The sequence below is a fragment of the Neolamprologus brichardi genome, chromosome 3 (assembly GCF_056152115.1).
Source record: "Neolamprologus brichardi isolate AB-2024 chromosome 3, ASM5615211v1, whole genome shotgun sequence".
NCBI lineage: Eukaryota > Metazoa > Chordata > Actinopteri > Cichliformes > Cichlidae > Neolamprologus > Neolamprologus brichardi.
In genome coordinates this window covers 19,975,769-19,988,173 of record NC_142106.1, presented here as the reverse complement: position 1 = coordinate 19,988,173, position 12,405 = coordinate 19,975,769, and the positions used below count along the sequence as shown (strand labels likewise).

The following is a 12,405-nucleotide window of genomic DNA, read 5'->3' as shown; positions in this document are numbered from 1 at the left end:
GGGGGCCATTCAACTGGCCCATGATGACCAATCCACTTTCCAGGAAACTGTTCATCTAGGAACGCTTGGACCTGGCACCCATAATGTGGTGGTGCACCATCTTGCTGGAAAAACTCAGGGAATGTACCAGCTTCAGTGCACAAAGAGGGAAACACATCATCATGTAGCAATTTCAAATATACAGTGGCCTTGAGGTTTCTATTGATGAAGAATGGACCCACTATCATTGTACCCCATATACCACACCAAACCATCACTTTTGTTGTTCCAACAATCTTGGAGGGATCCATCCAATGTGGGTTAGTGTCAGACCAATAGCGGTGGTTTTGTTTGTTAACTTCACCATTCACATAAAAGTCTGCCTCATCACTGAACAAAATCTTCTGCGTGAACTGAGGGTCCTGTTCCAATTTATGTTTTGCCCATTCTGCAAATTCTGTGTGCCGATCTGGGTCATCCTCGTTGAGATGCTGCAGTAGCTGGAGTTTGTAAGGGTGCCATTTGTGAGTAGCTAATATCCGCCGAAGGGATGTTTGACTAATGCCACTCTCCAGTGACATACGGCGAGTGCTACGCTGTGGGCTCTTGCTGAATGAAGCTAGGACAGCCAATGATGTTTCTTCATTAGTGACAGTTTTCTTGCGTCCACATTTTGGCAAATCCAACGCTGAACCAGTTTCACGAAACTTAGCAAGCAGTTTGCTAACTGTCGCATGGGAGATGGGTGGTCTCGTGTCTTGCATTGAAATCTGCTGCAATGACCCAGTTACTGCGTTCACCAGATATCAACACAATTTCGATCCGCTCCTCATGTGTTAACCTCTTCGACATGTCAATGGCTGTGAACAAAGAGAAACTTGTAAATAACTCATGAAAGAATAAAGTTACGTTGAAACCAAGCACACCATTGTTTTTCTTGTGACATTACCAATAAGTTTGATGTGTCACATGGCCCTCTTCCTATTGAAAAAGCAAAAGTTGTATCCAAGATGGCTGACTTCTAAATGGCCACCATGGTCACCACCCATCTTGAGGAGTTTGCCCCCTCACATATACTAATGTGCCATAAACAGGACTTTAATATCACCAACCATTCCCATGTTATTACAGTGTATCCATATAAATGGCCCACCCTGTAGATTTCAACATGTCCAGTGTCCATCATGTTTTCAAAGTGTCAAGCTGGTCCAGGTCATCATAATTGTGTTAAAACTTAGCGGCGAAGAAGAGAAGAAAGTTTGAAGGGTCAACATCAAATGCAAAACATGACGGGCCTGGATACCTTTAACAAAAACAGACACCCATTGGCTGTGGGCTCCAGAATGAGAGAGAATGATGGAGCAGTCCCCAGGTAGCATGATAGAATGAAGGTAATTTTTTACATAGCTTCATTGAGTATGCTACAATAACTGTACAGATAAATATGCTCATTCCAAAGGCATCAAGTGGTAACTTTTATTAGGTTTGACTGAATATGATGAGATGATGTGTTATGACACACATGTACACTGAGCTATACAAAATGTAATTCAAAAAAGCAAAAAAGAACTTTATAAAATGACAAAACAAGCTATTGTTTCTGTGTGAACTGCACATAGAAAGGCCCAGCCAGCAGGCAAGTCCCTTGTGAGGCGACCATGCTGTCGGTCCTTTGGTCCCAGGATCCATTTATTATGTTTTACATTTTATTTTTCCATTTTTCATTCTCCTGCTGGTATATTACTAGCACTCCAGCTATAATGGCCTGTTACGGTCACCAGTAGGTTTAACTTTTAAGAATTGGGAGGTGTTTATTGGCAAAACGTCTATAGACTGCAGATTTCAGTCAACTGATATCTGTTTGTACCCCAGCAATTCAACTGCATAATTCTAGCCAGGATTATGCAGTTATGCAGTTGTGCTATATGACATATATATATATTTTGTCAACCAAGAGAGATTGAAAACAATTTAGATGTAGACTGTTTACCAAATTGGCTGCCCAGTGTATATCTGCTGTTATTTGGAGTAAATTGGGATCTGCCCTGGAGTTTTCACCCTATCTGTGGAAGGCTGTCACGCCACCGTTTACCTCAGCTGTCAATGCTGTGTGAGAACTGCCCACTTTTATTTAGTCAGTAAGAAGCTGTAAAGCTCTAAGAAAGGAGTCTGACATGAGTTGATGAGTCAGTAAAGGTCACGTCTGGCCGATGACAGCCAAGTCAAGGTTTTCTGTTGGTAAGCGCTGCTGCTGTCAGCCTCTATTACTTGCTGTTCGCCAGTGTTAGTGACTGTTTCTTTACAGAGGATCTTACATTGTGCTCTGATGATCAGTGAATAAACTTTCAATTGATGTGATGATGTAATCAAACTGTTTATCAGAAGGAAAGTGAGACACTCAAGCCTTAGCTAACATTATGTTAGCCTATAACCAGATAGTATTGTTGGGATGGGGGATTTGCATGTGCTAGAGCCCTGACATCAGTTCAGGAAATGAGGCTTGGGGTGAGGAGAAAGAGAATGACATTTTGTTAATAGGAATAAATTAACCTATTAATAGGTATAAGTTTTCATTTCTTTGATGAAGAGAACCCCTGGCATAAGGATGAAAAGTGGAAGACAGGACTTGAATACACAGAAGGGTAATGAGGGAAGTGGAAACAGCTGGGGAGACACACCTGACACAAATGATCATGATGCTACAGGGAAAAATAAAACTAAACACACTGAACATGGAAACACCAGACCTTTCAAAATGAAACAGGAATCAGGAGACAGGAGAGACAGACGTGATAACACAAACTTGACAACATGGAACACGCAGACATGAAACACATGACAGAGTGGACAGGAAACATGACATATAATCCAGGGAGCATGGATGATAAAATTAACTAAACTAAAACTGACCTGGACCCTAACTAATAATAACACAAGAGCCTCACATTATATCAATGTAACATAAGAAATCAAAAATACAAAATCAACTGAAAATTCTGGGTCGCAGACCGAACCCCCTGACATGCCTGTGAACACAAACGTGAACTCAAAAACACTGCTTTATTGCAGGCGTGGAGATGAACCAAAGAACAAAACTGAACTGGGAACCTCTAATAATAATGAACTCAGGGAAGACACATGGAGAATAACACACAGCTATGAGGGAGGCACGACACTGAACACTGGAAGACTGACGACTTAAATACACACATGAGGTGATCAGGAGAAGTGGCAATCCATGGGGGAACAGCTGAAACAAATGAACATGACAATGTCACAGGGGAAGTGTAAAACTGAACACAACGAACACAGGACCTCTTTAAAAATAAAACAGGAAACATAATGAAACGCAGACATGACAACATGAATATGACAACAACAGACATGCCGACATGAAACACATAAAGGACAAGAGAGACTTAACATCGGGGTTGAAAACACAAGGTGAAACTAATAAATAAATGAACTTAGAAAACGCAGTGAACTTAAACCTAAACCATAAACATCAAAATAAACTAAAACCCAAAACGCTGGGTCAAAAGACCCAGGATCGTGACAGTCACTCAACTTATGAGTTAACAGTTTTTGAGAAGAAAATGCACTAATGTAGTCTGACTTCTGATTACTCTGTAATGTTTACATTTTGATTCAGAGAAATTTTGATGTACAGCTTAAAACTCTTTTCTACTGTCCATGCTGTGGTTCCTGAATGCAACATTAGCGTTGTAAGCCGTGAACAAATGTAAGATGTTTCTTTTTTTTTCTCTCTTTTCTCTTGAAAACTGAAGCTGCCAAAGTGTCAGTGACATTTTTTGTAAGTTAATCTAAACCCACTTGCTGTAACTTTGAAAACAAAGAGATCTCAAGATTAACCTCGCACATGAAGAGAAATCTTAAAATTTGTATAGAATGTGTCAAAGCCTGAAAACTACTTCAGATTCTTGATGAAATAAGGCACTTCCTCTCCGTACAAGTTTCCTCTTTGCCTTCCTCACAGATCTGCAGTTTTCAACATGCGGTGTTGTGTAAGTGCTCAGAGGCTCCATTTCCTACAGAAACACATGTTGTTCAGATCAGCGCTCAGACTAGTTTCACTTCTACAGAACAGAAATTCACACAGTCACTGACACTGAGAGGAGAAATGGCACAGAAAGGAGTTCAGCTCGACCGAGAAACCTTCTCTTGTTCCATCTGTTTGGATCTACTGAAGGATCCGGTGACTACAACCTGTGGACACAGCTACTGCATGAACTGTATTAAATGTTTCTGGGATGAAAAGGGGAAGGTGAAGAAAACCTACAGCTGCCCTCAGTGCAGGACAACTTTCACATCGAGACCTGTCCTGGAGAAAAACATCATGGACAAATGGACAGGCAGCACGGTGGCACGGTGGTGGTTAGCACTGTTGCCGCACAGCAAGAAGGTCCTGAGTTCAATTCCAACATCAGGCCGGGGTCTTTCTGTGTGGAGTTTGCATGTTCTCCCCGTGTTTGCGTGGGTTCCCTCCGGGTACTCCGGCTTCCTCCCACCGTCCAAAGACATGCAGCTTGTGGGGATAGGTTAATTGGAAAATCCAAATTGCCATTAGGTGTGAATGTGCGAGTGAATGTGAGCGTGAATGGTTGTCTGTCCCTGTGTGTTGGCCCTGCGATAGACTGGTGACCTGTCCAGGATGTACCCCGCCTCTCGCCCTATGACAGCTGGGATAGGCTCCAGCGCCCCTCGCGACCCTGAAAAGGAGAAGCGGAAGCGAATGGATGGATGGATGGATGGAGGAAACACTACGAATATGCAAAAACATTTGCTCACAAAACACGCAATAACCTTAAATGAATGTCGTGTTTTTAATTCCGCTCCAGACTCGTGAATCTCAACCCAGCAGCAGCGGTAACGTTTGCACGTCCTCTCCCGTTAATGCGGCAGGTAAATAATCAACTAACAGTTCATATTATGTTAGCGCGATCTGCCTTATTACAAAACCTGCCATTACTGTGCATTTAGATGACCATGATGAGAGAGACAGACAGAGTCTGGCTCAGATGCTGGCAGTTCTCGCTGCAGTCTACCGGTAGGGTCTCCTTTCAGGCCAGGATAGACGAATGTCACCGAGCAGTGACTAAGTTTGAGGTAGAAGCCTTGCACCCATTTGCCACAGCAGAGGCCCCCGATTTTCGGTAAGTGAATGTGTTTAATTGTAGGCAGGGACATTACTGGATATTCTTGTGTAACTGCTACAGAATAATTTATGTTATACTTTGTTATTGCTACAGAAGAATATTTATTTTATTATTTTACATTTACAATTTTTTTCCCCCGGGGACCCTGTGACACCCCATTGAAGAGCCGTAGGCTGTGGATCTCTTATTATTTCACTGTTGGGTTTGTAAGGCCATGTTACTCGTAAATTTCTACCTTGTTCAAAGAGAAGATAAAAAAAAAAGTTCTAAGCTAATCGACCTTAGTGTTATTAGATAAAGAATCGAATCGTTAAACAGAATCAAAAATGGAATCGGAATCGTGAAAATCTTATCAATACCCATCCCTACTTATAATGGTGTTGATTTATTGTTGCTTCTATTCATGTCAACATATTTATGATTTAAAGAGTCCACAGTATAATATAACAAACTTGCTGTGTCACTGAAATTTATGAATTGGCCTAATGTTACTCTTACAGTACAAGTAGGGAGTCTGCACTTGTGTAACTATGTTGTGGTTTGTTTGTTTTTTTTACTTTATTTGTACTAGTAATATTGTTCTGTTGAAAAAATAAATAAAAAAGGGAAGAAAATGGACTCAGAATGTTGTAGTAATATCTATGTACACTGTGCCTTTGGAATAGAAACATAACTTTTTTTACAGCCTGCAAATGTTGGAAGGTGCCCCAATCATTTATTTTAAATATATCTATAAAGGATGGAGCACCACAGGGCAACTGAACAAAATTTTCTTATCAGATCACATAAATCTGTCTCAGAAATAAGTAAAATGACTGAATCCAGCTATAAAACTTTGAATTGAAATACTAACTTTGATTTCAATAATTTTTTTATTTCAAGTAATTTCATGTAGGTTCAAAGACATTTTTGATGCACAGCCCGACAGTCCTCTCTGCATTCTGTGCTGTAGCACCTGAATGCATCATTACTTATACAGGTTAGACACCTGTGAATAAACCTCAAACATTTAAACTTTTCTGTCCTGATGAAGTTAAAAGGTGCCAAAGTCTCCCTGAATATCCTTTAAAGATTCGGGTTTGCCCTTTTGGATATTAACGTAGTGAAAGATTTTGATAGGTTTCAATGACCATTTTTGATCAATTTTTTAAAGTTTTAACTTTGACAAAAACTTCAGGAAGGTCATTCATCTGATTTTTAAATTATCTAAAGCAGAAATCTTGATGATCGGAAATGTTTGAAATGAGGTTACTGCCAGGTTTATCCTCTGTCACCACTTGTGATCACATTACTGACTGAACTGCCTCTTCTGTTACTGGAATAGTTCAAAGTCCCTCCCTCTTCTGCGTAAAACACTGCTGTTCCAGTCTGTCCACATATTTTCTAAAAAATGATGTCACTTATATGTAAGAGAAACTCACGCAGTCACTGACAGTTTGAGGAGAAATGGCGCAGAAAGGAGTTCAGCTGGACCGAGAAACCTTCTCTTGTTTGATCTGTTTGGATCTACTGAAGGATCCGGTGACTACAACCTGTGGACACAGCTACTGCATGAACTGTATTAAAGGTTTCTGGGATGAAGAGGACAGGAAGGGAATCCACAGCTGCCCTCAGTGCAGGAAGACTTTCATACCGAGGCCTGTCCTGGAGAAAAACACCATGTTAGCAGCTTTAGTGGAGCAGCTGAAGAAGACTGGACTCCAAGCTGCTCCAGCTGATCACTGCTATGCTGGACCTGAAGATGTGGCCTGTGATGTCTGCACTGGGAGAAAGCTGAAAGCCATCAAGTCCTGTCTGGTGTGTCTGATCTCCTACTGTGAGAAACACATACAGCTTCATTTTGAGTCTCCTGCCTTTGAAAAACACAAGCTGGTGGCCCCCTCCAAGAAGCTCCAGGAGAACATCTGCTCTCGTCATGATGAGGTGATGAAGATTTTCTGTCGTACTGATCAGCAGAGTATCTGTTATCTCTGCACAATGGATGAACATAAAGGCCATGAAACAGTCCCAGCTGCAGCAGAAAGGACTGAGAAGCAGAAGGAGCTCGAGGTGAGACGACTAAACATCCAGCAGAGAATCCAGGAGCGAGAGAAAGATGTGAAGCTGCTTCAACAGGAGGTGGAGGCCATCAATGGCTCTGCTGATAAAGCAGTGGAGGACAGTGAGAAGATGTTCACTGAGCTGATCCGTCTCCTCCAGAAAAGAAGCTCTGATGTGAAGCAGCAGGTCAGATCCCAGCAGGAAACTGAAGTGAGTCGAGTCAAAGAGCTTCAGGAGAAGCTGGAGCAGGAGATCGCTGAGCTGAAGAGGAAAGACGGCGAGCTGGAGCAGCTCTCACACACAGAGGATCACAACCAGTTTCTACACAACTACCCCTCACTGTCAGCACTCAGTGAGTCTACACACTCATCCAGCATCAATATTCGTCCTCTGAGCTACTTTGAGGATGTGACAGCAGCTGTGTCAGAGACCAGAGATAAACTACAGGACATTCTGAGAGAGGAATGGACAAACATCTCACTGACAGTCACTGAAGTGGATGTTTTACTGTCACCACCAGAGCCAAAGACCAGAGCTGGATTCTTAAAATATTCATGTGAAATCACACTGGATCCAAACACAGCAAACACACATCTGTTATTATCTGAGGGGAACAGAAAAATAACATTAATGGAACAACAACAGTCTTATTCTTATCATACAGACAGATTCAGTACAATGTATCAGGTCCTGACTAGAGAGAGTCTGACTGGACGCTGTTACTGGGAGGTGGAGTGGAGAGGTGGAGCAGTTTTAGTAGCAGTCGCATACAAGAATATCAGCAGAGCAGGGAGCTCAGATAAATGTGGATTTGGATATAATGACAAATCTTGGGCATTATATTGTGACACAAGCAGTTTTCAATTTTGGCACGATGTCCAAACTGTCCTCTCAGGTCCTTGGTCCTCCAGAGTAGGAGTGTACCTGGATCACAGAGCAGGTATTCTGTCTTTCTACAGCGTCTCTGAAACCATGACTCTCCTCCACAGAGTCCAGACCACATTCACTCAGCCGCTCTATGCTGGACTTTGGCTTTGGTTAGATGGAGCAACTGCAGAGTTGATTAAAGTCAAATAGAGAAGACAGGTTCATGTTGATCCCTGAACATTATATGTACTTGTGTAGTTTCTAAATGAGGTTTTACATTTTAGAAGCTGAGAAGTTCAGTGGTCCATTGATGTGTGAAAATAATATTGCACTGATTCAAACTGTACTTACATTTATATACCTTACATCAATATAAATCTGAATTTGTTCTTATGGCTGATAATCATGTGAGTTTAAATGATACTACTCTTCATATTCAGCATGTTTGAAATCTGTCATCAGTCTGGTTAGTGGTTTTATTCTGTAGTTGCTGTAGTGGGTTGTCAAATGCAACAATATATTGGAGCTGCAGTGATTCATCAGTTAGTCAATGATTAGAGAATTGATTGTTTTATCATTATTTTAGTCACATTTAAAGCTTGTTCCAGTTTCTGAAATGTGAAGATTGTTGATTTTCTTGATCATATATGACTGTAAACTTAATGTCTTTGAGGTTTGAACTTTTAAAATGCAACAATAAAATTAATCCTTTAGCTTTTTGATATCATATTATCATTATTATTATTATTATTGTATCTACAGTGATGACATTTAATGTCTTTTTGAGATGAAAAGCTTGATCACACTCAGTTATTTATATATTTAAATATAGAAAACAAATCAGTGTTCCCCAACACCCGGGCCCCAGACTGGTACCAGGCAGCAAGAGAAGAAAACATTTTTTGTACCGATACTGGTTTTATTTTGTTGTATTTATCCACAACACCTTAATAGCCGGTCGGTGACACACAAAAGGTTGGGGACTCTTCAACTAAATGATACAGGCCTGTATATTGTGGAGGATAGACATGTTTCTACGTGGTCCAGCCAAAAGCTGACTCAGTACACGTTTGTTTGATTTGAATGTTTGAAACTTGATTTATAGCAGGGATCATGAAGGTCGAGGCGAGACATGGAGGGAATGACATGGGAGCAGGACTCACTGTCTTCTTTGTATTAAATGCTGAAGCAAAGCTACAGAGAGGGGCGTTTCTCCAGGATTGCGGTGGAGTGAGGAAAAGAACAACATGTCTGAGGTGAGTTTCTGGACTTACACTAGGAAAATAAAAAAATGGCTCTATTTTCTGTTGCCTACATTGTAGAAGGTGACTTTGTCTCTAAACAGGAAAATGGGCAGTCAGGGGTTAAAGTGGATTCAGCAGGTGGAGGAACCCTAAAATCAGTTGCAATGGCTCAGTGTGGGGAAAACATTCATGATGTCAGCAGATGTTTCATTAGTTGAACTGATTTCCATCCTCTACACTGACAGTAAACTGTTCATGCTCTTTTTATTAGACACTATTCAGCTGGTATGAAGGTGAAATTCAGTGAATCTAAGCATCATCAGCTTAACTTCAAATTCATCTCTGCTACACTTGATGTAACCAAACTCTGAGCATGAAACCACAGCCACTGTGCAGCAGTCACACACTGTTCTTTACTTTAAATCCATCACAGTGCAGCAAACTAACCTGTTTATCCTGCACTAACCTGCAACCTTTAAATAAACCAGTTAGTCTGCCTCAGTTTGTTTAGCAGCACGTTTCACAATATGAAAAAAACATAATGTCACATGTACAGAACCAATATCTGATTTAAAAACATGAAGACTTACATGTGAGCTTTATAATCACTTGTTGGGCCAAAAACAAGAAAAAGGAAACACTTTAAGCCCTGACTATGACACATAGTTTTACCACTTTTATCTCTTTTTCTGTGATATTCCTGGTGATTAATACACCAACAGGAATGAATTTCATGTGTTACTGTTTAATCTCAAAGCAGTTTGATTTGAGGCTCGCAGTGACAAAATAATAACTCCCCTTAAAGGTGTTAAACCTAAAGTAATGAAGGTCTCCTAAAGGTCTCTTAGTATTAGACTCTTGCTATTTCTGTGCCTTCATTCTAATGTGTACACTCTGTGTTTAGTTCCCCTGGACGTGGCCCTGTTTTCCCGGAGCAGATCCTTAGTTGTGAATGATTGGAGAGTGGCTATAGCGAGCAGTGAGTGAGCGAAGAGAAGCTTTCCCTGTCCTCCCCACCTTGGATTTCCTGGAGCCTGGACCCCGTCACACTTGTATATAGCACAATTCCCTGCACTGTCTGTACATATACCTGGTGTAATAAACCCCACTATTTCTCCTCAAAGTGAAGAGTCCTGCGTGTGAGTCCTCAGTGAACGGTGACATCATTAGTACAGTAACAAAGTATTTGTACTTCATTACTTCCTTCCTCATGCTGTAACCCTCGATTTCATTTGGTGTGTTTTTCCATTTGATGAGATGCAGCTTTCCACACCATCTTTTCAAGGCCCTATTGCTGATCACCACACTGTGTTTATGTGCTAAAAGAGAAATCATTTCCTGCATTCAGACTAAACGGATTCTGAAGCACAATTACATTAACTCAGAGGGTATAGCAACTGTTGCAGTTTGTCTTGAAACAACTGTAATCTCCACATCTGGACTTTTTTCTCAATTGAATTACGATTTTAATCTCAAAATTGAAACTTTATTTTCAATGTTATCTATAATAGTTTTTCTTAATGTGGCCGTAATACTCATTCGTACAGCAACATTGCCAGCAAACTGAAATTGGAAAAAAAGATGTAAGCAAAAAAACACAAAGATGTAGGTTTCAAAACTTAGTTAATAATAGAAAAAAAATTTATTCGCACATTTACGGTTTCAATTCACCTTTTTTTCAGTTTCATTTTTTCCTCTTTCGATACAACATTTTCGTGTTAATTATTTTCAGTTTCATTTTAAGGTGGCATCATTTTAACCCCATACACACACAGAGGGTCCATAACACTCACATTTCCAGAGTGTAACAACCAACCACCTGTGTGAAATCTGAAATGCCCATGGTGTTGATTCTATAATATATATTTAGCTAAAATCTACACATTTATTTGGGGGAAAATTGTTATCTGGCTTTGGTTCTAAAGATCTGTGATCGTTAAGTGTTCACTGACACCTGATTTATGCATACACTGTTATTGTGGTTCATTTTATTATGTCTTGGATTTGTCTGAATGTTGTGCTCCTTTATCAGTCTTTGCTTCCTGCATGTACAGCTTATGTGATTATTGACCAGGAGGGTTTGCAATTTCATCAAAACATGAGTTGTTTGTTGCTTTGATTATGACTTGGCTGACTCTGCAATGCTTATACATTGCAGAGTCTATTAGTGTATTAGTGTTTGTATATTGAGCCAGGATAGTTCAGTCGCTAGAGCATCAGACTTTTAATCTAAGGGTCCAGGGTTCAAGTCCCTGTTTGGGCGCCAATCTTTACAGAATTTCGCAGAGGAACCCACCCGAGAGATTAATAATGTTATATCTTATCTCGTGTAATGTAGTGGGGAAATTCTTATAGTGACAAATATTTGACATGATTGCCAAGTTGTCAAAGCACCATGTCAGGTCTTTGAAAACTGTAATGCCCTTTCAGCTTCCCGCTGGACTAAACATGCCTTGTTGTTTCTTTCAAATCTGTCTAAACACATGCATGTTGTATTAGTTGATGAATTAAAATGGAAAATGGTGCTTTTGCCACTGAAGTCTGAATATGTGCCACTGGCAATGCAGTACTAGTTGACTTCTTTTTGCTTTGCCCCCAGCATGCTATGATTTGCAGTTGTTGATTTTCTGGTGGAGGTGGATCCAAAATTATTTGAAATTGTTTTACAGGACTGGTGAAGGACTCTTGTTTCTGGTCACCAGGGAGAGTCAGTATCACAAAGGCTGTGAAGGATGGAGCTGCTCTAGATCAGAGGTGTCAAACTTAATTGTACAGGGGGCCAAAACTCAAAGCACACTTTAGGTTGAGGGCCAAACAGGGTAAGCATTTATTGAACACACTAAAACAATGTTTTGTGAACATAAATATGAATAAAAACAGACAGGAATATTGTTTCAGAATAAATACACTTAGAATAAAGAATAACTTCTAATAACCGTCATAAGTTTTCAAACATGTCTTTTCCTATCGTTGTACCGTGCATCGATTTAACGTCCAATATTTCCTCTGAAACGGGCATATTGGAGTTCACTTCATGGATGAAGATGGCCAGCTGTGTAATGTCCATCATGTCTGTACTTTTATCCACAGTAAGAGAG

General features: G+C 40.4%; 1 protein-coding gene and 1 non-coding gene across 7 annotated transcripts; both read left to right on the top strand.

Moving 5' to 3' along the window:
• The first annotated feature begins 4,120 nt into the window (after nt 1-4,120).
• On the top strand, nt 4,121-8,273 carry LOC148103798 (E3 ubiquitin/ISG15 ligase TRIM25-like). 6 transcript variants are annotated; one of them, XM_087833778.1, is made up of 3 exons: nt 6,603-7,344; nt 7,471-7,537; nt 7,655-8,273. In XM_087833778.1, exons 1-3 carry the CDS (start codon nt 6,603-6,605, stop codon nt 8,271-8,273), a joined length of 1,428 nt encoding a protein of 475 aa, XP_087689904.1. The 6 variants fall into 6 exon arrangements, with proteins under 6 accessions (XP_087689890.1, XP_087689904.1, XP_087689900.1 ...); XM_087833764.1 differs by adding an exon at nt 4,121-4,241 and having other exon boundaries at nt 6,724-8,273; XM_087833774.1 differs by having other exon boundaries at nt 6,603-6,943; nt 7,115-8,273.
• A 3,224-nt stretch (nt 8,274-11,497) lies between these two features.
• trnak-uuu (transfer RNA lysine (anticodon UUU)) lies at nt 11,498-11,570 on the top strand. The gene has a single exon. It is a non-coding gene; the product is annotated as a tRNA-Lys (tRNA).
• Nucleotides 11,571-12,405: the final 835 nt, after the last annotated feature.

Excerpts from the sequence above, each read along its gene's own strand:
- LOC148103798 (XM_087833764.1), top strand. The coding sequence starts at position 4,121 with ATGGCACAGAAAGGAGTTCAGCTCGACCGAGAAACCTTCTCTTGTTCC. Across the intron at positions 4,242-6,723 it reads CTGCATGAACTGTATTAAAT|GTTTCTGGGATGAAGAGGAC; the intron begins GTTTCTGGGATG and ends ACTGTATTAAAG.